The 24,153-nt window shown below is 48.0% G+C and overlaps 7 protein-coding genes across 7 annotated transcripts; 4 read left to right on the top strand and 3 right to left on the bottom strand.

Moving 5' to 3' along the window:
* The first annotated feature begins 6 nt into the window (after positions 1-6).
* EDB93DRAFT_1185200 (P-loop containing nucleoside triphosphate hydrolase protein) lies at positions 7-1,426 on the top strand. Its single transcript, XM_041450784.1, has 7 exons — positions 7-219; positions 268-394; positions 463-676; positions 729-816; positions 865-1,094; positions 1,150-1,184; positions 1,242-1,426. Exons 1-7 carry the CDS (start codon positions 81-83, stop codon positions 1,258-1,260), a joined length of 852 nt encoding a protein of 283 aa, XP_041301277.1. The 5' UTR covers positions 7-80; the 3' UTR covers positions 1,261-1,426.
* Positions 1,427-1,568: 142 nt separating this feature from the next.
* EDB93DRAFT_1185195 (uncharacterized protein) lies at positions 1,569-3,855 on the top strand. Its single transcript, XM_041450783.1, has 7 exons — positions 1,569-2,275; positions 2,327-2,455; positions 2,505-2,600; positions 2,647-2,736; positions 2,793-2,963; positions 3,012-3,588; positions 3,614-3,855. The coding sequence occupies exons 1-7, from the start codon at positions 1,745-1,747 to the stop codon at positions 3,703-3,705; spliced, it is 1,686 nt and encodes a 561-aa protein (XP_041301276.1). The 5' UTR covers positions 1,569-1,744; the 3' UTR covers positions 3,706-3,855.
* On the top strand, positions 3,831-5,213 carry EDB93DRAFT_178125 (UBC-like protein). Its single transcript, XM_041455589.1, has 6 exons — positions 3,831-4,230; positions 4,284-4,440; positions 4,497-4,607; positions 4,655-4,657; positions 4,712-4,933; positions 4,984-5,213. The coding sequence occupies exons 1-5, from the start codon at positions 3,981-3,983 to the stop codon at positions 4,899-4,901; spliced, it is 711 nt and encodes a 236-aa protein (XP_041301275.1). The 5' UTR covers positions 3,831-3,980; the 3' UTR covers positions 4,902-4,933; positions 4,984-5,213.
* EDB93DRAFT_1096138 (histidine phosphatase superfamily-domain-containing protein) lies at positions 5,087-8,647 on the bottom strand (the record flags this gene model as incomplete). The annotated part of the gene is made up of 16 exons (XM_041446757.1): positions 5,087-5,185; positions 5,242-5,314; positions 5,369-5,515; positions 5,562-5,572; positions 5,629-5,824; positions 5,876-6,075; positions 6,131-6,227; positions 6,280-6,365; positions 6,423-6,761; positions 6,815-6,840; positions 6,890-6,959; positions 7,010-7,485; positions 7,545-7,714; positions 7,762-7,967; positions 8,027-8,469; positions 8,533-8,647. 16 exons carry the CDS (start codon positions 8,645-8,647, stop codon positions 5,087-5,089), a joined length of 2,754 nt encoding a protein of 917 aa, XP_041301274.1.
* Positions 8,648-9,995: 1,348 nt separating this feature from the next.
* Positions 9,996-13,954, top strand: EDB93DRAFT_1256754 (heavy metal translocatin; the record flags this gene model as incomplete). Its single annotated transcript, XM_041454001.1, has 12 exons — positions 9,996-10,057; positions 10,109-10,843; positions 10,897-11,446; positions 11,497-11,644; positions 11,700-12,141; positions 12,197-12,393; positions 12,447-13,210; positions 13,262-13,396; positions 13,452-13,494; positions 13,555-13,667; positions 13,722-13,834; positions 13,882-13,954. 12 exons carry the CDS (start codon positions 9,996-9,998, stop codon positions 13,952-13,954), a joined length of 3,375 nt encoding a protein of 1,124 aa, XP_041301273.1.
* A 408-nt stretch (positions 13,955-14,362) lies between these two features.
* EDB93DRAFT_1256753 (ras GTPase-activating protein) lies at positions 14,363-21,004 on the bottom strand (the record flags this gene model as incomplete). Its single annotated transcript, XM_041454000.1, has 16 exons — positions 14,363-14,375; positions 14,429-14,806; positions 14,857-15,138; positions 15,191-15,285; positions 15,317-15,423; positions 15,473-15,611; positions 15,662-15,804; positions 15,865-16,052; positions 16,114-16,338; positions 16,384-16,493; positions 16,541-16,732; positions 16,783-18,497; positions 18,557-18,771; positions 18,821-18,897; positions 18,950-19,027; positions 19,082-21,004. 16 exons carry the CDS (start codon positions 21,002-21,004, stop codon positions 14,363-14,365), a joined length of 5,880 nt encoding a protein of 1,959 aa, XP_041301272.1.
* Positions 21,005-21,161: 157 nt separating this feature from the next.
* Positions 21,162-23,422, bottom strand: EDB93DRAFT_1268673 (multidrug resistance protein 4; the record flags this gene model as incomplete). Its single annotated transcript, XM_041454289.1, has 12 exons — positions 21,162-21,510; positions 21,560-21,626; positions 21,686-21,775; positions 21,821-21,909; positions 21,966-22,090; positions 22,146-22,178; positions 22,229-22,236; positions 22,296-22,599; positions 22,671-22,766; positions 22,817-22,910; positions 22,970-23,158; positions 23,216-23,422. 12 exons carry the CDS (start codon positions 23,420-23,422, stop codon positions 21,328-21,330), a joined length of 1,485 nt encoding a protein of 494 aa, XP_041301271.1. The 3' UTR covers positions 21,162-21,327.
* Between the last annotated feature and the right edge of the window lie 731 nt (positions 23,423-24,153).

Below are 24,153 nucleotides of genomic sequence, written 5' to 3'. Positions count from 1 at the left end.
CTTTGTGCTTCTAATACCCACGAGCTTGAAAACATTTATTAATTTAATTTAGTTATTTACTCTGTTTGTTGCTTCTCCCAATGTCTGAACTCGCTGAGTATGTAGTCGCAGTCGACCATCTGACTTACCATCATGTTCCTCATGAGCCTTCTTCCTTGGATAACATCACTTTTCATCTCCCACCTGGGTCCCGAACAATCTTGGTTGGCGCCAATGGAGGTAAGCGGTCCCTTACCACCCTTGCCGCCTTACTGATCTTTTACCCAGCCGGGAAATCTACCCTTCTGCAGATTTTGGCGGGTAAAAGACTAGTCAAAGATGCTGAGATACGTATCAAAGGCCTGGATGTGTTCAGAGATTCACCGCCCGGCGTTACCTTCTTGGGTACAGAGTGGTCGGTGATTTCCTGTTCTCATCACAACCGTAATTCGTCATCCAAGGTTCAATTTTCCTCTTCTCCAGGGCAATGAATCCAGTAGTCCGGAGTGATATTGTGGTATCCACCTTCTTAGACTCCGTGGGAGGATATAGACACAAGGAAAGGAGAGACAAACTTCTAAACATTCTAGATGTGGACTTAGACTGGCATATGCACGCAATTTCCGATGGAGAACGTCGCCGCGTCCAACTTTGCATGGGCCTCATGGCACCATGGGATGTTCTTCTCTTAGATGAAGTACGTTCTTTCAGGCCGTATTTGTGAGGTTGTCTTATCGACGCGCGTGCAGGTCACTGTCGACCTTGATGTCATGGTTCGTGACGAGTTACTTACGTTCCTCCGAAACGATAGTATCGCTCGTGGAGCTACCATTATATGTGAGTCAGAAATTCTTTAGTTTTTCAGCATTAATTAAATATTCACAGACGCAACACATATCTTTGACGGACTCAATTCATTCCCTACTCACGTCGCCCACATGCGTTTCGGTTCCTTTGACACAGAACCCACTGCATGGCCGTCAGGCTTTACCAACGGTCCTCTAAGTCAATCTCCCACATTATACAACACTGCTCTGCAGTGGCTCAGAGAGGACCGTGAATACCGCCGAGAACTTGAGAAACAGGGGCGGAAAGGTCGCGGTGCAAGAGATGGGGTTTGTTTTGATCCCATTCATTTAGCAACAACTCGATTGATTTATGAATCTTTAGACCGTCCCTTCAGACTCTGAGACGTTCTACAAGAAGTGGGTGTGGTTTGTTGCAACTAATCCCTGACTATAATATTGACGATTTTCCAAAAGATATGATTATAGTCATTAAGACACTACCACACTGCCGTGAGTTGTATCGTGAACGCATCATTTGCACTGTATCGCAACACTATTATATATATCCCTTCAGTTTCAACAACCTGTAGCAATAGCACTACAAGCCACAATGTATTCAACATGCACCGTCTTAAATACAACGATTTCTATCTGGAGAATTTGGACACATTGCTTGCAATCGGACAAGCATATTTAAGTATGATGAGTCCGATATGTGAGGAAAGGAAAGTACTAGTAGGTCTGCAAGTCCCCGGTATATGTGTACTGTACAACTCTAGATGCGATTAGCAGAAGAGTTGCAATCATAATCTCTGTCCAAGTACCACGTATGGTGCTGAACCTGTGTGGTCTGCACAAGGCGGGTGCAATTGCAGCCCGCGTTGTTTCCTTGAAGGTGCAACAAGTTACAACACATTTTTACGCATTTTTGCACCTTTATATGCAAGACCTTGCCATCGTGGTTATCCGCTATTATAATGCCTGAAATTATAGACCTCACGGTTTCTTCTCCATCACCAGATTCCATCGAGATATTATCCGACGGAGAAATACCTACGGTCTCTCTCAATCAGGAAGATTCATCCTCGCACAAGTCAAAGCGGAAGCCACGAAAAGGGAGAAAGTCCAAAGGTCCTACATGCGATGGTGTTACCAGCTCGAGAAATCAGTCTCTCGAGTGTCGAAGTACCGCAGATCCTCGCGCTGAAACTGTTTCCCGAAGGCGATCAGCGTCTCCAAAACGTCGCTCACCAGCCCCAGCACCTTCTGACCAGGAACTATTCTTCTTTGACGCTACCCCTGCTCCCGTGGCTACAGAGCCTACACAAACTTCAAATTCCCGACCAGAAAGTTCCACAAGTGCAGCAGACCGACTTTTACTACCCTCTCATGTTTCTATCTTGAGCATTGGCGAGGATAGTACAGTGCCGGTTGAAATTATTCCCCAACTACCCATTGATTCCGAGGAGGAAGATTACATTGAATATCTTGACTATGAAGATAGGAAGGTGCAGCCATCAGTAGTTATGATCACGAGAAGTCGCTCATGTCTTCCGTAGGCACCTGGGCTCGTTCGATACTTCGATACGGAAGTAGAGGAAGCTGCTCACACTAAACCATCGCGTTTTGTATGCAAGAATTGCGGTGCAGAGGGCGAGCATAAGACGTATGAATGTCCGATTCAAGTGGTCAGTTTTTTCAGTGCCTTGGTCTAATGTTGCTCATCCCACTTCAAAGTGTTTGACTTGTGGTGCTCGTGACGAACATTCGACGCGGAGCTGTCCTATTAGCAAGACTTGCTACACTTGTGGCATGAAAGGTCATATTAACAAGGTGAAATTTTTGTAAACTATCTCACATCCAGTCTTACGGGTTTCAGACCTGCCCAAATCGTTTCTCGCATTCAAGGCTCGCAGAAGATATGGTTGATTGTTGCGGCCGATGCTCATCAAAAGCTCACAAGATGAATGTAAGATAGCAGTTCGATTTTCAATGTTTTGCCGTTCATGTCCCAACTTCGACAAGGAATGTCCTACGCTGTGGAGAATATACCAGTACGTTGCAGACGAGGATCGCGTAAAAATCATGCAGACCAGGGAGGAAAAAAAGAAACTTGGATTCGGAAAAGGAGGCGAGGGATACATTGCATTGGAGCTGTATTGTTATAATTGTGGAAATCCAGGACACCTGGGAGACGTATGTGTTCTTACCAGTCCTAGCTCATCTTCTGACAAAGTTTTACAGGATTGCGACGAGGTCGATTTTGTCTTTGACATACCCACGGAGCCTTCAGCTTTCAGCCTGCACAATATTATGTCTGGACCATTTTATGACCCGGCATCAGAGCCCGTTCGCATTCGCCGTGGGCCGCGAGAGTTGCAGAATGAAGAAGACAGACCTACCTTACCTGATGACTGGGGTATGGATGCACCTACAAATGTTGGAAAACAAGCGAAAAACAAAGACAAGGAGAAGATGGCAAAGAGGTTCAGAGATCAAGAAGATGATGACACGGGGGACTGGTTCAATAATCCCCGTAACATGAAGAACCGCGGGAATGACAAACCTGCATCAAATGGTCGAAAGGCTTTAAAATTTGGCAATTCGATGAAGGACGTCGGACGCCAGTTCATGCTACCTCCACCAGATCCACCTCGCAAGAGTCTTCTTGATAGGTTAGGAGATAACCCTCACCGCAGTCCTCGACGGCGGAACGGTGACCACCACGGTCCATCAAAGGAACCAGAGTCTTACCGCATACGTGGAGCGTCAAATAATGCTAGAGATCGGGATGGTGAGTATTCTCGTAGAGACCCAGGTCGTGACCGAGAGCGGCAGCGAACGAGATTCGCGAGAGTGGGACAAAGACAGGGACCGGGACCGGGGACATGGACGGGGGAACAGTGGACCTAGGTATAAAGGTGGTTACCATAGATGATTTTAACCCTGAAGTCGAGCTTGTCTCGGTTTGCGTGTTGGATTGTATACTAAGGTCACCGTCCCGCACACGGAGGATCCGGGACGGCGTCCCTAGTGAACAACCATTAGCAAATCTCATTAGTACTTAGCCTAAAGTTACCCTCATCAGGTTATCTGTCAATTGAGATATCAAATATTGCACTGGTGGTGCTCACCTTACTCCGACCTGCCCTCACTTAGCTTTGTTGTCGATTAGAATCGTATGAAAGCAGGTTGCCTTTCGACACCATAGACATGCCGAGTGCCACTCTCGTTCCTTCCCCCACAATCGACCTTAGTCTTGCCAAAGGCAGGAGCGTTTCAACAAAGATCGTCCAAGCTGCAGACTCAGTACATGGATCCATCATAAGTCCAGCGACCCGTGCCACTCTCAACTTCCAGTATGCATCGCTGAGAAACATCAATCATTGTCCAACTGGCATGTACATTACTCCTTCCGCGGAGAACACCCTGATGTGGGATGCTGTTCTCTTTGTACACAAAGGTCAGCATTCTCAGCACTCACTGGTGCGCCGTTCGGTTTCATATTCTTGTCAGGATACTACCAGGATTCTGTGCTGAAGTTCATCATATCATTTTCTAACGACTATCCTGAACGACCCCCGACGGTACGGTTCTTGACGGACATTTTCCATCCCCTCGTCGACCCTCGGACTGGAGCTTACAGTCTTGCACCTCGATTCCGACCATGGAGGTTCATAACGTTCAAGTTCTGCTGCAGGTTGACTAGGAGCTAATACGCGTGTCCAGACCCAAAGAACATCAGATACATCATGTTTTGCATTTTATGAAGAGCACGTTCAAGGAGCCCACTCTAGACAAGCTCCACGAAGAAGATGCCTTGAACAAAGAAGCTTTCAAGTGAGTTACAAACGTCCCGAGAGTTGCCTTTGCTGATAGTTTCGTAGGCTGTAAGTGACCATAAGCCTCGCCACTCTAGATAATAATATTCACATTGTATACAGCTATCGCGATAATCGAACGTCTTTTGCGACGTTAGCAAAGCAATCTGCAGAGCTATCTCAATCTCCCAGTGCTCTCTATGACACTTCAGGTTCAAAGAAGATCCACTCGTTACAGTTCACCCCTTTGAAACCAAACGAAGTTGAAGAGGTACTCGGGGCCCTTTCTGTCCACACAGAAGATTCAAAATGAGCACCAGTGGTTATCACGAGCTACTATATGAAGTATGGTATACTAGTCATCCGCACACCTATTGTACGCAAACTTACTACAGGGGATATAATAATATAGTCCGATTAAGGCGCAATTTTTCGCGATAGACGTATTCATCATGGTTCGGACGCCACCTCGGAGTCTATAACTCCAAGTGAGGGCGTTCATCTATCGTCACTGCTGCTATTAGTATCGTTGATACTGGGGAAATGCCCGCGTAAGTTATTCGCTTCGAATGGAGTATCTGTTCCCGTGTCATCGTCCTGCTTGTGTCACTTGTACGTGAGATGTGTTCCAGTACATTAATGGTGGAACATACCTCCTTAATTTTACCGAAATTCTTAGAGAGTTTCTCGATGACGAGGCTGTATGGAAGGTGCTGCGTCAATTTTCTACAAAGTCATTAGCTTCATAAGGCGGATTTAATGATCACTGAAATTTGTCACCTTCGAGGCTGTACGTTTAAAGAATGGCGTGCATCCAAAGTGGAGTCCAGGACGTTCGACGAGTGAGCACCTTCACTAAGGGACAGTCTGATCGAATATTCCTTATCAGAATTCCCGCGTCCAAAGTTGCGCTCGTAGAGTTCAAACCTAGGGGGGAGGTTAGTCGGCAAACGGACACAATGAATTACCCTACGTGATATGGGACTACAAAGAATCCTTTATCAGCTCACCTTCCAGACTCAGATATGAATTGAACTTACACAATAATCCAACTCGGGTATCCGCCTATTCGCAATCGGTAGGCCGGAATGTAGCACGAGATTGACAAGCGTATGAATATGGCTTTCTTTGGTGAAATAAAGGGTCAAGGAACTGGCACCATTGTTTCGTGCAGCCTCGAGATCTTCTACGACTTTCCGAAGTAGTGGTAATGAAGTTAGAACGCCAATCTGCTCCCTGTACAAAGTTCAACTTCATACAAACAAATCATGGTTTGTCAAGTCACACTTTTCATCAGCTTCAATGCCGTATTCCTGTGGCGCCACTAGATCAAATAGAGCTTTAGCACGCCCGTAAAGTTCATGCAACTTGCGGTCTTGAGTCTGGCTCGGATCCTGGCCATGGCCAGCGTTTTGGTCGAAGATGGAGAACAGGAACGTTCGGTGGTGCAGTGCGCAATACTTGATGGTATCGTAAAGCTCAGAGACCTGCAAGATCAACATAGATCAGTCACCAGGTGAGTGCACATTACAAGGCGCTTACACGAGAGGGGTCAAACTTCTTTTGTTCGACATCGCAGAAATCCTCAAACAGTTTGTCCCAACGCTCCTTGAACAACCAAGGTTCGTCACCACAACACCTACAGATATCCGTAAGCCTGACATTGCTCAAATGTCGATAAATTTTTATACCATCGCTCTTGAATCGTGTCTACATCCATGGTCTCGAAATTCTTACGCATGATTGCCCGGAAGGAGCTTAAAAGTTCGATGACCTCCTAATGATATAGCGTGAGCATTCGAATTACCTCTACATGTGCAATGCGTCGACGGACCTTGACAACTTCGACCGGTTCCTTTTTCATGCTCTTTGGCCAAGTGAGCTCAGGACGCTTCTCAGGCTCGCCGGGTCTTAGCAATATCTTAAGGCGCTTTTTCACGTCGTCCATCAAGTCCTTGGCTGCATTAGAGTCGTCGAGAAGGTCTTTACGGATGATCAATTCCGGAGGTGTTACCCCTTGCGAGCTCAATCTTCCATCTTGAGAGGAGCGGGAGGAAAGGGAGCTGCGAGGAGTCGACGAAGAAGCGGAAAAACTTGAAGAGACGTTGTCGACGAGTGCTGCAGCAAAAATCTCGGCAGATGCAATCACGCGACGCTCGGAAGAGGTATAGATCTGGATGGTAACTTTAGAATATCACTATCTCCATAGGCAAATCGCAAACGAACCTTGACATTCTGAAGAGCCTCTTTATCTAAACACAAAGGTCAACTGTACCATCCTCCTCATCTTGATGTACTTACTCATAATAGTCAGATCTTTTTTCATATTTTCTCCCAGGTCGCGGGATTGGTATCTTGCTGAATGCGTGAACTGTGCCGAGAAATTCGCATCAACAGTGAATGGTACAAGAGTCGACGTACTTCACCGCCCCATTTGAAGACCAGTGTCAGCTTCGTTAACTTCCTTGCCTGTCCAGCCTGTCTCTTCGAATACACTGGCTTTAGCTGCGCTTTCGTCCCAGGAAAATTTATCTTGTTGAAGAGCGCAGTATTGAGCTGCGTGAGCTTCGCGAGGTCATCGCCACTCGCACCCAGAGCTTTTGCCTCCTCGACTGCTTGGGCGATGAGATTCAGTTGAGATGTCTCACGAAGGATTATTTCCTCTTTCTCTCCATTGAGTAGCCGAACGAAAGGCTGTGTCCATACGTCACCAATAGGGAAATTAAATTTCAACTTCTGTTTGGGCGTGCGGTCGGCATGTCGGAAGACTGTTACATTTGCCTTGAGGATCCATGTCGGTGGCTGTCCCTTGGTTGTGGTGTCTGCTGAGGGTATCGGGCGTTCTGGCGAGGATGACACATGGATGCAGAGGTTAGCCAAGATCTCGGCAGCCTTGTCTAAGTGGCGATAATCAGACATAAAGCCGACTAGACATGGATGTTGCATGTTCGCTCACCATAATAACCCTCATTTCCCTTGACGAAGCTCCATCCATTGACATCGATAATCTGAGTTTTCTTGCCTCCTTCACATCGAAGCATGTCGAAGCCGCAAACGTTCTGACCAAATGCTTGACATATTTTCGCCGCATACATCTTCTCCTTTTCACTCAAATGGGTAATAAACCTAATTCGTCGATGAGCGACGGGCTTACAAATGACTGAGTGACAAACCGAATCTCCTTGCCTTCCGTGTTTCGGCGGACAACGCCATCAACCACAGGGGACTTCCGAGTTTCAGCGTGAAAGTAGTCCTTGCCGACCGTGTAAACCTTGATGTCTTCAGAGTTATCGACGTCGATAAACTCCTCGTAGATATATGATCCGTCCGTCCGCGGATGATTCAATGAAGGATCAAGGTCACTTGACTTATTTCCGACCTAGTAGCAGAAGAGATAAGTCGAGGAACGTGTAGGAGGCCCGTTAAACCGATGCATACCTTCCTAAAGAGGCGGCGCCCTCCACCGCCACGAAAATAAATATAAACGTTGTGGTCCTCACCGCTCACAGGTTTTTCCACGAAGGGTTTCTCCAGGACCTGACCGTCAATGACGATGGCATTTCCATCTTGGCGAAGTGAAACTTCAGGGGTCACTCTAAAGCCACCCAATGTGACACCAAGCTTCTTGCACATCGCGTCTTTGAGTTCTGCATCAACTTGAGGACCACCATCGCGAGAAACCTCTAGTCGCTTAGGTGTCGGGACCTGCAGATGGTCGAGAATAGCTCCGACCAAACGACGATCCCATAGTAAAGCTTGCGGTAGAAGGTCGTTGATGCAAAAGGGGTGACGCAGTTTGACGTAAGATATGGCCTTGTCTAGGGGGAAATCGGTAGAAAAAAAAGAGATGAGTACATCACAACGGGGCCAATTTTCGACATCTGACAGGAGCGTGAGTAGGCAGTGACGGTATTAAGGAACAGCAAAAGAGGGAGAGAACATACCCTCGTCAAGAATAACCTTATCACCGAAAACTTTGACTTCGATGGCGCCGTGGGCTCTCCCAACCAGTCGCGTGAGTATTTCTCTCATGGCCTTTGATCTGGCTTTGATATCCATTGCACAGATGCCGAGGATCACAGGGGAGCGATTTATATCATGGAAGAGCGCCCGTTCATCGCTGGAAGCAATGGAAGAACAAGAGGAAGATCTTGTAACATTTGAGCTTGACCGAGGAGATTGACGTTCTGGAGAGTTTAAGAAAGTTGAAATTCGAGATTGCCTGTCTCTGAACATGAGAGATCAATAGATTTGTATAGCCTAAAGGCACCGTCACGGTAGTCCTGTCAACTAATTTAAACTTTTGACACGACGACGTATACTGAAAAGCAATTGAGCAAACGTACCTGCAGGCGTGCCAGGAGAACAGCACACGACAAGGACATGTACAGATGCCGGGTGTAGTGGCCCACCGGAATGTCCCGGAAAGCTGTCTCCTGCGCTGTTCGCTTCCTACTTCGTTTTTCTCCCCGCCATGAGCCTGGCACTCATTACCTACTGATCCTGCTTCATACCCGTCGACCGCTCCTTTTCGATTTTGCACCTCAATTCACACTTCATAGTTCCTTGTTAAGTGACTGAGCATTATTATAGTAGTATGCTGCATTCATCCCTGTTTTGAAACTATTCAAAGAGTAATTCGAAATGAGAGTCCGAATCACTTGACACGATTGAATTCGTAAGCAGGTATCCCGCCCTCCCGACCAGCTCCATCTGCTCGCGTCTCATCCAGGGCTACTAACGTTCGGCCCAACCAGATCAGCAACCTCGAGCCATGAGGAGGTTGATTTCAAATTTATGATCTAGAGAGGAAATTTTACATTTGGAAATTCTCAATCTTCTGAAAATCAAAACAAGGTTGCAGTGCACACACGATGGCAAGGTATATGTCAAGAGGGACCTCGGCTGGTAATGCAAGGGTTTGAAAGTAAGTGCTTTGTCTGATGACCAACTAAATTTTAGTCGAAATAGATTGCTTTCGAAGTGAGTTATGGGGGTCCCTTTAATCGCCCAAGCATTCTGCGGCCTGTCGACAACCTAGCTCCAGTCTCTTGTCAACAGGATTCATGATTGAGTCATTTTTTCTAGTCCGTTCCTACTACTTATCCCATACTGATATCTATGAAGTGCTAAGCAGGCCAGGAACTGCAAGAGTGTGCTTTGTAATGCCAAGCCCGCTGACGTAACCATATGAGGCAATTGTGCCCGTCTGTGAGGCATTTTGTGGATCGTGGGGGTGACGCATGAACTGAACAGGATGATATTGTAGCAGCAATTGAATTTCTTTCTATATAATGTGCTGGCGGACCCTACGACCAATTTGGCATATTCTGTTTCTTTACCCCATCTTTTCTCCCCAGGCCAGTCCATCTAATCGCACCGAAGTCGAAAAACGCTGCACTATCTGATGAATTCACCGTCCGAAACCCATAAAACCACCGTCTCTGTATCCAACCTTCACTGCAGCAGGTATATACAGTGGTTGTGATTATCATTCTACTAATGTTGATTTTATCTCAGTTGTGAAAGCACAATCAACAAAGTGCTCTTCTCTCTTTCTCCTCCTCCAACAAGGGTAGACATATCCATCGTGAATCAGTTGGTGACAGTCGAGCATGTCCTTGCAACACCCAGACACACCATACATTACGTGCTCGAGGATGCTGGGTTTGATGTATCAGACCCAGATTCCAGTTCCTCCGAGCACACAGTTTTACAGGCATCGTGGGGGACGAGCACTGTCCTTCCTGGAAAACGTCGAAAGCATATACAACACTGTTTATGGTGTCAGGAGGCGGCCGTCATTTTATCCAATGACACTGTTTCACCACTTCCGCAGGGTAATACTGGCCGTCTATGTTTAAGTTCTGACAACATTTCTCAAGCGAATCGTTCCATGCTGGAGGACCAAGAATCGAGCATAAGCCCGTTGCACATGGTAGGCGTTGATGACGTAGCGCATCTCGTCACCCTGTCAGTGGGTGGTATGACGTGCTCTTCATGTACGGGCACCATCACCGAAATAGTCTCACAACTCCCTGGTATTTCCGAAGTAGTCGTTAGCCTCCTGAACAACTCTGCCACAGTTGTTGTTGCTCGAAAGGATCTCGTTGGCTCGGTGACCAAAACGATCGACGACTGTGGCTTCGAAGTTGATGTCATCAAAATCGACCCCCTCACCCCATTGACATCAACAAATAACGTGACAACAGGTCATAGGAAATTATTCCTTCGTGTCGATGGAATGTACTGCCAGTGCGTTAATCTTATCGCGGTCGCATGCAGAGTTACTGATATTTGCGAGCCAGGCATTGTCCATCCAAAATCATGACCGCCTTAGAAAGCCTCCAGCCCGACGTCGCCATTCTCAAACCATTCTCAAACCATTTGGATTCCGTGATAGAAGTCTCGTATATGCCATCGCCTCCCGACTTCACCATCCGCTCCATTACCTCCGCCATCATGTCCGTGGAACCGACGTCGTACAGTGTATCGATTCATCGCCCTCCTACTCTTGAAGAACGCACGCGTCACATGCAGCGACGTGAGCAACGAGTCTTGCTGCAACACCTGTTTTTCACATTCATCATCACGATACCTACGTTCGTCATCGGTGTCGTTTACATGAGTCTTCTCCCCGCCAGCAATCCCACGAAACTATACCTTATGAAGCCCATGTGGAATGGAAACGCGTCCCTAATCGAGTGGGTACTCTTCTTCCTCGCAACCCCAGTATACTTTTATGGCGCTGGCACATTCCATCGCCGGAGTATCAAAGAAATTGGAACTTTGTGGAGGAAAGGGAGCACAACTCCCATAATTAAGCGCTTCACTAAATTTGGGAGTATGAACCTTTTGGTATGCGCCGTGTTGCCCGCATTTTCATGCGATGATGATACGATGAACAGGTCTCTACTGGAGTAACTGTGGCCTATTTGTCATCGATTGTGGTTCTAGGTCTTGCGGCGGTACAGCCACCTTCGAGCGATGGTATTACAGGGCAAGAAACGACATATTTCGACTATGTCGTGTTCCTGACTATGTTTTTACTTGCTGGTGAGTGGAACCCGCGCGTTGCCTATCTTGCCTCCTTATCTACCGTAATCATTAGGCCGCTACCTTGAGGCATACAGTAAAGCTAGGACTGCAGATGCCATTACTGCACTTGGGTCACTTCGCCCCGCCGAAGCTCTTATCTTGTCTCCTTGCCCTCCTTCTGAGTCTATGGTTCCCACGGTCGTTCCATGGAATGACCCTGAAAAATGCGACGTAGCGTGGGATAACGGTGACCTTGTTGCATCTCCTGGATTTAAGTTTGAGAAGGTATCTGTAGACCTCTTGGAGGTTGGCGATGTAGTGCGTGTGCAAAATGGTGCGACGCCACCGTCAGACGGTACAATCATCTCCGGTGCGGAGACATCCTTTGACGAAAGCTCTTTGACGGGCGAGGCTCGACTTATTAAGAAGAACATCGGGGACAAGGTTTTTCTTGGAACAATAAATAAGTCCAGGGCTGTAGATGTTCGAGTTGACGCTGTTGGCGGTGTCACGTTGTTAGTCACCCAACTTCGATTCTAACGGTATTGTTTGTCTGACCTAGTTCTAAAGACTGGACCAAATCGTGGAGATCGTCCGTGAGGGCCAAACTCGTAGAGCACCCATTGAGCGTATCGCAAACCACATTACAGGCGTTTTTGTCCCGATCATCACTTTACTGGCGATCATTACATGGTTGATATGGCTTGCCTTGGGTGTCAGCGGCGCCATCCAAAAGAGTTATCTAGATATAAGTATAGGCGGATGGGGTAAGTTTTCCACAAATGATTCACCGAAATTTGTACTGACATCGGCTCTGTAGTCGTCTGGTCTCTCGAATTTGCAATCGCAGTATTCGTCGTGGCGTGCCCTTGCGGCATCGGCCTGGCAGCACCTACCGCTCTTCTCGTGGGATCTGGCCTTGCAGCCAAACATGGAATATTGGCCCGCGGAGGCGGCGAGGCTTTCCAAGACATGGCCCAACTCGACGTCGTTGTGTTCGATAAGACCGGAACGCTTACCGAAGGTGTCGAGCCCCGAGTGTCTGATGCCGAGATCCTGCTTTCGTCGGTGCCTGAGGAGACGCTTCTCGGAATTGCTGCAGAGTTAGAATCTGCATCCTCTCACCCGCTCGCGAACGCAATTCGGCAGTATGCGGGAAAGCATGGTGCCGTGCCTGTTGCTGGCAGCGCGTTCGATGAAATTGCTGGTAAAGGCGTCAAAGGGGATTTCGAAGAAATACGTCGCAAGGCGATAGTAGGAAACGAGGCCCTGATGCGAGACCACGATGTACTGCTTTCTCCAGACGTTCTCCAAGTGCTCGAGAGGTGGACATCTGAGGCGAAGAGTATCGTCCTCCTCGCTGTTACGGTTGCGGACTTTGACAATAAATTCGTCGTCGCAGCTATATTCGCTGTGTCGGATCCCATCAGGAAGGAAGCTGCTGGTGTCATACGGCATTTGCAGGAGCAGGGCATTGGGACATGGATGCTATCAGGGGACAACGAGACGACTGCAAAAGCAGTCGCGAAATCGGTGGGGATTCCTGAAATGAATGTCGTCGCTGGTGTCTTGCCCCAGCAAAAAGTTTGTTTTTGATATTCGAATCCCCGTCGCGTAATCTGACCTGTCCCGCAGGCCGAAAAGATCGAGTGGCTGCAGCGTAATGGTGCTAAACGCCGTTCTCCAAGATGGCGACGTACATTAGGCAGGTCAACGTCAAACGAGCGTTGTGTCGTCGCAATGGTTGGGGATGGTATCAATGACGCGCCTGTGAGTTTTTCATGCATGTTTTCGTTTTTTTGTTTTATATTGACTCTGGCGTTAGGCACTGGCTATCAGCGACATAGGAATAGCTATCGGATGTGGAAGTAAATTCTAATGTTCATCCAACCGCTAATAGAGCGCATACTTACCAAGTTCGATGACAGGCGACGTCGCACTATCTGGTGCTTCATTCATTCTCTTAAATTCTGACCTCAAAACTTTACTCACACTGAGCGACCTGTCGAGAAAAGTGTTTAACCGCATCAAGATTAACTTCGTACGTTTCGTCCCTCTCTCTGCACCACCTCTCGTCATTGAATACATTATGTAGATGTGGGCATTTATGTATAATTTGATCGCAGTCCCCATCGCTGCTGGCGTCATATACCCTGTCGGACACGCGCGTTTAGTTCCCGTCTGGGCGTCATTGGCTATGGCATTGTCGTATGTATCTCCTGACTAGGTATGATCCATACTAATGTACTGTCTAGCTCCGTATCTGTGGTTTGTTCCTCTCTCGCACTCAAGCTGTACAGAGAGCCAAAGATACAAGTTCATAACTGATCAAAATCGTGATGCACTGGAGTTTGGGATCACGTTTTTTCAAGGGTACTGCCGCTCAACTTGGCTCCTGTCGTCTGGCCCGATAGTAGGACTTTGTGTTGATGCTGCACCGCGACTGTGTGCATGACATTATGATCAGTTTTGGGAGAGAAGGTAGAGACTAATCAGAATGACACCAAACTGACCCCAAGTTAGTAATGCTATCCAGGTCTGATTACCATATATACATAGCAATTTTAGCTTAGTAATCGAGCACGGTTCGGAACGACTCGTACGGCTGTTTGTATGCAAAGAAATACATGATTGTATGATGGACTACAAGTAAAAATGCGAAGATTCATAATGCAAGATGCAGAGGAAAAAATATCAGTAGATACAAGATGAGTCCATCTCGAGAGCAAGCACCGACTACACATAAAATCTGAAAGTGAAAAGGGTCAAAACAAAGAGACATGGAAGGTGAAGGGAACTCACTTCTTATTGATCTGGTAGAGCAACAAACTAATGTTGACCTTTGCCAATCCATTGAATAAGGAAAGGGAAGCCTGGTTCTCGAACTGAGCTTGCAACAAGTCTTCCATACGCAGATCAGTGGAAGCTATCCGATTGGTGATTCCCAGCGTGTGATTGAACATTTCCATAGTGAAGACGCCAGGTTTGTTGGAAGAAATGGTGATGTCGATTTTATCAAACTGACGGGGAGAGAATTTATCGATGGAGAGTAATATACCCTTCTCGTATAAATCCCTCGCACTGTATTTGAAAGATCCAAACTGAGGATTTTCCCCCGACTTCTGCAAGTCGCGCAGATGAAAGTACTGCTTTGTGAACGGCAGAACAAACCGCTTCTTCCTATTTAAGAGTTTAGCATAACGTAGGGCACAAACACGAATGATCTTCACCCTTTGCCTCGCTGCATGGTCGCCATCGCAGCTTCAACGTAATTGTGATAGCTGTCGATCTGCTCTTCGAAATACTTCTTCCGTTCAGAAAGGTGCTTCAGGGCGTCTACCATGCTATTCATCTCTTGTTGGCGCTGTAACCGCTTGCGGTGCTTGCTGCGCACATCACTGGCAATGGCATTCAGAATGCCCTGGAATCCGTCGTTGCGCGTAATCTTTCCCTGTTTCTCGAGTTCAAGAAGGAATCCAATGGCACGAGATTTGACCTCTTTGAAGGACAATCTTATAAAATTTTTGTCAAGCGATGTCTTCCATACTTCTCGTTGTAACTCACGATCGAATATCTTCTAGCCTATATGCAGACTCGCCTGCAGAAGTTGAAGGCATACGTCGCGACATTGGTTCGTTATCCATTTCAGCCAAGATGTTCTCCCAGCGAAGCTCATCAGTCATCGCTCACAGGACGCATCAAAGAGTCGACAAGATCTTGAGCGGGTTGGACACGTAAGATTGCAAGCACACCACGTTTCGCCTGTACCCAGAGCGTTTTCTCGTCAGCTTGTGGATCTGCATTCCCATCAGCAAGCGTCGTCGATATTAAGTAATCTAAGCTTACCTCGGACATGAGCAAACCTGTTCGTCAGCTCGAGAGTGACCGCACGATCTCTGGCATCCTTGAGCTCATCGTTATCAATATGAGGTACACCATCCAGCTCGTGCAGAATAACACGCAAGGCATCGTGTCGATCAGGAGACTTGTATAGTCTTCAGCCTCAAAGCATTCTTCCCGATTGAATGCACTCACCAATTTCTCTTGATATTGCGAGAGCAAGACATGCATACCGTACACCTCGTTCGGAGAGATGTAAATAGGCTTTGGTTGTACTGTAGCATCCAAGAACTCATGGGCATGGTAGTGGCTTTCAGCATCGGGGACATCCGCGACCGCTGTTTATCAAAGGGGATGAATACCAGACACACTCAACACAATGATAATAAGCAACTCACTGCGCACTAGCCAATTGGTCATCTGCGTGATCAACGTGCGCACACACTCGTTGATGGGCACATAATTAGGCTGATCATCATTGAACTCAGCGCCCGACGCAACCTGCGTCAAAACCTTGGAGATCTGCGCGAGATTCTTCCTGGTTGCAATATCTACTGATGTAACCATATCAAAGTTTTCAGGCGACCTGCAAATCCGGGTGATGAGCCCTTGCCCCTGTTTAAGAGAGAAGGAAGATGAAAGCGTACAAGATGGCGGGATTCAAGTACCGGTAATATACCAGCCTGCCAATGCAGGCTGCGTACACTTCATCAGGCGCTCCAGGAAACTTTTCCTTCAACTGAAGAAACGTTTCACGCGCCATGAATCGCATGCTGTAGGGCATCCTGCGAGTCGACTCAAATATGGATACAGCAAAGGCTTCAGTCCACCACTGAAGTTTCTGAAGATCTGTAAATGTATCACAATAAGCACTAGTACTTCAAAAATAAATAAATAAAAACGTGCGTCTGATGTACTCAGCCCTAGTATCAGGGTCCTTCAATGCCTCGTAAAATGGAACATCTTTGGGCTTCGTGCTTGCAATTCCAGATCGCATTTCCTCCACATTTATGCGCGATCGGTGGATCTAGACAACGTGAAACATCATCGTACAAGAAGGCCAGGAATACTTACCACAGTAGGATCAGGTTCTAGGTCAAGATCGACAGCCTCAAGGAGCTCACGAATGATCCCCTGCAACGTTTCACGGATGTACGTCACCTGTCGTGGGCGGACGTACTGTACTGCTATGTTAATGTACATTGGGTGTCCACGTACGACATCCGAAATCGACGGCGCAGCCATGATTTCTGCACGGATCGAAAGCTAAAATAACTGTATCAATAACCAGACGTCACAAACTGCGTGAGGCGCACCTGAAATAGCTTCAAGAAGAGATAGTCCTCCCTTCGGTCCTGACCATATCCAAACAAGGTGAGCACGACCCGCTCTGCCAACCGCCTGTGCTTCTCCGCTATCTCATCAGAAAGCTGAACGAAGAGTCCACCTAGATACTCTGCTCTAGTCTGCAAGAGATAGAATAGTTGCTGGTACAGTTCAAGCTTCTTCTTCGCTGCATGGTCAAGAGTATTTGGTCCAGCAAAAGGGTCTCCATGCGCAGCAAGGATGGACGCCCTAGTAGCGTGAGCAGCAGCGCTGTCTGCACCGTACTTTTTCCGCGCCTTGATAAGCTCCTCGAAGGACTTCACATTCTGCACGACAAGCGCAATCTTCACGTCGAGATCACTGACATCACTCTCCAGAGCCTGGTTTTCACGGATGCCCTCTACCACGCGCTTTCTCAGCCGCTCCACCTTGATCTCATCCTGGAAGTCTGACTCCGAATCGTCCAACAAATGCACGAAGTTCTTGATCGTTCCGACGGTGACGTTCTTGCCCAGCGTGAGTTGCCTGTACTGTTCCCTAGTCTCTTTCGCCCTAAAGAGTGATTGGATCTTGACAACTTTATCAAGATTCGTGCGATAATACTGAATCTTCGCACGGAATTTCTTCCGCTGGAGGACTCCGCGTAGCAAAGCCTGCAGCATTGATGCTGCAGGCTGACTCCGCCGTAAATGGTCTCGCCACGCACGATAGTCTCTCCTGACAAGGTACCCCCGTGACACCGCCTGAAACCCATTCACATCTGGAGCAACAAACTCTAAGTCTTTCTGTTGTTCACGGTGGCGGTTCCGCGTGATCGCAGCTCGTGCAAGAGCCTGGAACCCTCCAACGCTCGCTACGACCTTCACCTCGCAGAGGGCCTTTGCAACATTACGGTGCTGTTGTCTAGCCAAACTCGCGCGTGCACGGGCTTGCAGACCGATAAGCATGGGAGTTGCGCGTCGCAAACCTCGGATGAGCTGAAGAAGGCGTTTGCGTGCGAGATAAGTCCGCACAGCTGCCTGTATGCGCACGACAGTTGCAGACACATCATCCAGCTTGGCAAGTTGCGTCCGTATACGTCTCCGCACAAGAACACCGTGGCACTGTGCCTGCAAATCCACGATAGTCTCCTCTTCTGCGTCCAGTCTTCTAAGCTTTCTCGCAAGCGTCCGCCGGAGGAGGAAGCCGCGCGCAGCAGCTTGGACATTCACCACAGACAATGCTACCTCCGCACGTGCAAATGTCTTGGCCACTTCACTGTGGTTCCGCTTCACGATTTTGGCGCGTGCGGTTGATTGCATCTTCACCACGATTGCACGGGTGCTCCTCAGGGCTGCTTTCAGCTTCTCGAATCGCCGACGTACGAGGACGCCACGAATCTGGGCCTGAGTCTTGACTACGTATTGAGAGATTGCTTTGATGCGAGCGATGTATGCTCTCCAGCGCCGACGGACGAGTACGCCGCGGATAGCAGACTGCAAACGAATAGCCCAGGGCGTCGAGTCACGCGTCTGCTGACGGGAGACAGAAACTATGCGTCGGGCGAGAGCACCACGGAGATGTGCTTGCAGACGAGGAACGTATCGTTCAGTTAGGCGCAAACGGACGTGTTGTGTCGCCTGTGCCTTGCGGACCAGAAAGCCACGGGCTAGGCATTGAACCGAGCGTATCGAGTCCTCGTTCTCCAAGAGCAGACGATCGCGCCCTATGAATAAAATTCAGCCTATTGATAGACATCCGGAAAGCAAACAAAGTTGGACGCACGTTCCTCTTCGCTTTCTTCCGGCTCAGGGGGTGGTGGATCAGGCTCCTCATTGATTTCCTTTGCTAATTCTCTGCCGACATTGCCGAAGTTAGGCATCGGTATACCTGCGTCAGTGAGACCCTTCTGCGTCTTCTGCAACTGGTCATCGGAGAATTGAAGTTGGCCGAGAAGATCTCCGATACATTCGGCGAGACCACGACGGGCGAGGAGGTGACTATGAGGTATTAGCAGATTCAAATATTCGCCGATCGGGAGATGCTCACCTAAGTGCGTGTATGCAGTAAATGACCTTGGGAAAGTTTTTCTTCTCATATAGATCGGTCAATTCAAATATGAATCCCTTAAGCAAATTGTTACTCGTCATATCCGATGTTAGAGGCGTGGCAACATACCTCAGGCAATCCTACTTCCCTGACAAAAACAAAGAAATGATTGATATTATCCGAGTGGCGGAAATTTAACTTTCGGGCCTGTAAACAATCGGAGTTCAAGCTCGATCACACGATCTTGGAATGCCAGCGCACCTCGTGAATTCTGAATCCTCCTTCTCCCTTGAAAACCCTGACAAGCCGTGCTAGCACAACTCCATTCCTCATTTCTTCCTCCATCTCTACCACCCCAAAACCTAGTTCTTCTCCAAGGCAACCCTCAATCCACTGCTGTGCCTCTCCTACATGGCACAGATATTCATACGCTTGCAGCAAGTGTCTCTGCACATCGGCCCATAGGCCTCTCGTCAAGCGAGAGGAAGAGAAGGTTGTCGGTGCAGTCGGACTCGCTGGTGTTTGATCCCGCGAAAGACGCAACCGCCCCGGAATTCCAGTAACATCGGAGGCATTTGACATCCCTGCTACGAGTTCCTCTGTGATAGGCGACGCTGGAGGCTCATACCTAGAATTACGACGTGTTCGTCGCAACACCACTTGTGAATCATCCACAGGAACGGGAGTATGCTCAGGTTGCAGTGGGGGATTTGGCTTCTGCTCATCGACCCAGTTATCATCGGCATCCCCGCTCGCAATGCGGGGCAGATGGCGTCCTAGTTTGTGCCCAGCAATTTGCCCATACATTGATGACTTCTTTGACATGTATGAGGAGCGGTAAGGGGCCGGTGACATTACAGAAGAGGAGGTTGATGGGGTGGATGTGGTGGAAGAACTGGGCGTATGTGGAGGGGTCGAAGAAGATGTGGATACGAAGGAATTCTGAGTGGATGAGAATGAGGACGTAGGGGTGTGCGTAGGAGATGGGGACGGGCGTTCAGAAAAGTTAAGACGCGAAGTGTATTCCGCAACCCGAGGTGTAATCTCAGGGGTACGGGAAGTGCGGTCCACGACTGGCGGGACAGCTGCGGAGACGTTCTCAGCGGAACGGGATGTAGAATCAGAAGAACGAGAATCAAATCGGGATGTATATGCAGATATCCTGGAGGGAAGGTCGGTCAATTTAGATGTGAGGTCTGGAGGGTTACTGTCGGACACTCGTGAAACACGACTTGGAAGTCGTAAGGTATGGTCGTTAAGATTCTGGCTTGCAGAGATGTAACCGGGGGAGGGTTCCTTTTCTGGGAAGGGAAAAGATGAAGACTGTGCACCATAGAGCGACGTGGGACGGCGGGAGATAGTTGTAGGCGTCGCAAGTGTGAACAAAGGCTTTGAGGGGCTGGACGGAGTGTTGATCACCGTCGATGTGAATGGGTCAGCTATCCGTGATACTAGATCACGGGGAGCAGAATCTAGTGTGTTGCTGTTTACGGTACTTGGTCTCCGCTTGAGTGGGGAGGGGGAATCGAGGGATATGGATGCAGGTATATCATGATCAGCGAGTTCCTTGATATCAGATAATGATGATGAATGAAGAGATGCTGTAGTCGGGAGGCATATACGATGAGGAGTCGGGGTCGAAAATGAGTTAGTAGACGAGTCAGGGTTGACGACAGATATTCCAGTAGTGTTCGGGGATAAGGGAGTTGCTACTATGTGTGGTGGAAGGGAAGCAGAAAAAGTATGTCGTTTAAGATAAGTTGAAGCACGTTGCGAACTGGAATCTGTGAATGAGGAGATACTATCGCTACGACCCAAGCTAGAACGATTGGGTGTAGTTTCGCTTTGCTTTGTTGGACTGACAGACCTGCGTTCGTCAAGTACAGCCTCTGCGCGTGCGCGCTCCTCCCACTTGTCGCGCACAGTATCAACACTAGCGCCCGGTCGATGTGAAGGTGTCCATCTTCGAGTAGTAGAAACCACAGGTGGACTAGAACCAGTTGTATTTGGGCTCACGAGGGATGTTGGACGCGATGAAATGGACGAATTTCGAGAGTTCGTTGATGATCGAGAAGCAGTACGCTGGAGCAGACGAGTCTGGTACGCGAAAGCATCACGTTGCTTGGACGGCGACGACGGAGGAGCATTGGTGGTCGATGGTGTTAGCGTATTTGGTTTTTCCATGTCGTGTTAAAGTCATCAGTACAACGCGTCGCTCCACTCTACTATTAGTACGTATACCAGGAATAACTTGAACCTAAGGGTAGCTGATGTAATGAGCGCTTAAAGTCCTTTCTTTAAATTCTTAAATTCTTTGTGGTAGACACTATCCAGTGTCCACCTTGAATTCACGACTCGGTGTAAGCACCGTGACGCTTGATTACTAGAGTTCTCATGATCTATATAAATTCTGCTTAAACACAACCTTTGAGCAGTATCTCCGCCTTTCGGCGTAATCATCAAACTCCCATAATCACAAAATTGCCTCGGTCGAAAGGACAAGCAGATCAATGAGCTAAGGAACTCTTCGTGCGGATACGTTCGCCAGCGAAATATATCCACACGGGGAAGGGCATACCAATGATGATGGCAAAACCTGCAAGCAGCGTATTACCTCCGCCATAACCGAGCATCGCAAACATCTGTTGTCCAAATAAAGGGAATGCGAACCCAAGAAATGAACGGAAGGCCTGATATGACGTATTCAGCGAATGCAGGCGACATTAAGGGAAAACTGACAGAAGCGGCTGCAGTAGCGCTTGCAGCATATGTAAATGTATCCACGAGATACAGTTGGATAGGGAGGCTTTAGAGAGGTCAAACATGAACGCGTGAACAGTGCCAAACCACGGAAGGCACACCCACAAACATGTCAATATTCCGAATCCGAAGATGGAGGTACCAATGATGGGCATCATAAAGTAGGCCTTGGCTTGGGCAGACCAACCATACCAACTAATACATGTCAGACTCGAGCAAGAACGAAGGCGTCAATCTCACAGCAGTCCTACTGGAACAAAAAACGACCCGAATATAAGAGCAGGCACACGCATCTCTGGTCGACCCCTTCCTCCATTTCTTGCAGTAAGCTAGATATAGAAATTAGCGATTGAGTTGGCAGGTTCAAGGTAGAAGGAAGACATACGTATATGTAGATCTTGTCTGAAAGTTTGGCGCTAAACACGGTGGCGACTACGAATCCAAAACCAACACCAATATACGTCAAACCTCCAATTCCAATGCTGAAATGGTACACGTTTGCAAAGAGGTCTGTGCGAAAATTGTTAATAACGGTTCCTGTAATGCTGGCCAGGTATGATCTTACCGAGGAATGTAGTAAATAGCAAGAAATAGATACCTAACATACGATTTCAGTCTGCATCCAATATAATTCGATATAGTACTGACCGTACATCCTAAATAGATGACATCAGTGAGCTGCACGACACCAAATTAAACTCACAAAGCCATATACAAGCTCAATATAAAGCATATAAAACTGTGGGTCAGTAGAATGACCGGTCGCTTGAGATTAACCCATAAATAAGCCCACTTGTCCCTATGATGTGCGGCGAGGTCAGGATATCCTACACATGTTTTTTCGGCATTTAGCGCCCTGGTGTTAAGACGATGGCTGATAAGCGGTGCATATGTTTCTCTCATGAGAGGGATGCCGAGTATTGCGGCAGCACCAGAGATTGCAGCGATGACATAGAAAACATACTGTACACCAACTGACTCTGCCATGAAACCCCCCATTACAGGACCGATAGCGGGGCCTGTGTGTGAACTTCAGTCAACGTCGCACAACATAAAACAGGGCAAGACTCGCCAATCATAGGTCCAATACTGTATAGTGCCATAGCTGAGGCGCGTTCGCGTTCCAAAAAGAGATCGCTAATGACACCTGGGCCGCATGCTACAGGTGCACTCCCCGCCAATCCAGCTTCGTAGAGAATGAGTAAAAGTTGTGGCTATAACAGTTCCATAACGTACCTAGGAACCGGAACACGATCAAGGACGTAGTATTGGTTGACAAAGCGCAGCCGAGATTAAACGCGAGAAAGAATAGGTTTCCTAGGTGGAGCACCTTTGCACTCATTCAGGTAAATGGTCTCTTCGATCAGATGAAGGAAGAGCACCACGCACCCACACACGACCGTATACTTCCGACAAGGGTGCCGCAAATAATAGACCAATGGCATACGACAGGATGAAGATACTTAGCGTCAATGCTAAGACTGTTGGATCGGTTATGCCAAATTTCGCAGCCAAGTCAGGCAAACCAGGTGCCATGACAGCGCTTGCTAACGGCGTGACAAGCGTGTACAGCGAGGCCTGACACGATGCCGACATCAGTCCTAGTTAATTGAACTTTCTGGCGGAAGAACTGACGATTGTAGTGGTCATCCATTTCTTTGCGAGAGGCCAATTCCTGGGGTTCGCTGAATCGTGTTCCCAATCATGCACTTCGTCGTTTGTCTTATCCAAAGCCTCGGCAGCCCTGCATTGGCTACTTGTGAGCTGAGGATGAAGATAATTCGTTCCATCTTGGTGCGGTACGTTAGCAGAAGAGACGGCTCCTAGAGGAGAGTCCGACATGTACAAGTGTTGCACTGGCAGGCAGGGAAGACAACCGAAGACGATTCAGGGGACAGACTCCTTAAAAATAGCAGATGACATCCTGACTGACCAGGCATTGCTATTACGCTTTATTCCTGGAGGCCGCTGGTCACATTATTGACGTGTAAGATCTCACCCGAGGACTTTGGGATGTCTACTGACAAAGGATCGTTCGAATCACTCCATATTACGCTCCATGATCAGCGCCAGTCAGCGCGTGCCATCTCGCAGTGCTTCAAACGAGTTGAAATCTTTTCCAACTAAGTCCGCAGTTTCGCCTAGTTTGTCGGCCTCGCATGCTGTTGCACCTCAAGACCAAACATGAAGCGCCTGAGGCAATCAGTATTGACTTGAAGCTCCTTGAAGGTGTTCTCCCTGATCTGCCGCCTGGCCACCATCACCTGAAGGTTAATATTGACAAGTTCCTACGTACACTCAGACACGAGCATTAACTAAACCATCATTTTATCTTCGGAAATGATCAGTGCATTCGCTCGCAGTCCGACTCCTAGAATCTTCATAGCCTTCGCATTATTGACTATTACCAAGATAAACCAGTGTTCAAGTGATATTATGAAGCTTACTAGAAGTCTCGTGGTGGCCTCTCTGCCCCATTTACACCCTCGATTTCCGCGTAGCCCCGATACGTCAATCCAATGCAGGTTGTTCAACTGGCTATTGCTTGATCAGCGTCTACATCATGTCAATTG

This window comes from Suillus bovinus (genome assembly GCF_016758785.1).
Source record: "Suillus bovinus strain UH-Sbo-P2 chromosome Unknown EDB93scaffold_136, whole genome shotgun sequence".
Taxonomy (NCBI): domain Eukaryota; kingdom Fungi; phylum Basidiomycota; class Agaricomycetes; order Boletales; family Suillaceae; genus Suillus; species Suillus bovinus.
Note: the sequence above shows the minus strand (reverse complement) of the source record. Positions and strands in the feature narration are given on the sequence as shown.

Bases quoted from the DNA above. Each gene is read 5' to 3' on its own strand.
- EDB93DRAFT_178125 (XM_041455589.1), top strand. From the start codon at position 3,981: ATGCCGAGTGCCACTCTCGTTCCTTCCCCCACAATCGACCTTAGTCTT. The intron at 4,231-4,283 runs GTCAGCATTCTC...TATTCTTGTCAG, and splicing joins TGTTCTCTTTGTACACAAAG to GATACTACCAGGATTCTGTG. The intron at 4,441-4,496 runs GTTCATAACGTT...ACGCGTGTCCAG, and splicing joins CCTCGATTCCGACCATGGAG to ACCCAAAGAACATCAGATAC.
- EDB93DRAFT_1185200 (XM_041450784.1), top strand. From the start codon at position 81: ATGTCTGAACTCGCTGAGTATGTAGTCGCAGTCGACCATCTGACTTAC. The intron at 395-462 runs GTCGGTGATTTC...CCTCTTCTCCAG, and splicing joins ACCTTCTTGGGTACAGAGTG to GGCAATGAATCCAGTAGTCC. The intron at 817-864 runs GTGAGTCAGAAA...AAATATTCACAG, and splicing joins TCGTGGAGCTACCATTATAT to ACGCAACACATATCTTTGAC.
- EDB93DRAFT_1185195 (XM_041450783.1), top strand. From the start codon at position 1,745: ATGCCTGAAATTATAGACCTCACGGTTTCTTCTCCATCACCAGATTCC. The intron at 2,601-2,646 runs GTGAAATTTTTG...TACGGGTTTCAG, and splicing joins TGAAAGGTCATATTAACAAG to ACCTGCCCAAATCGTTTCTC. The intron at 2,964-3,011 runs GTATGTGTTCTT...AAAGTTTTACAG, and splicing joins ATCCAGGACACCTGGGAGAC to GATTGCGACGAGGTCGATTT.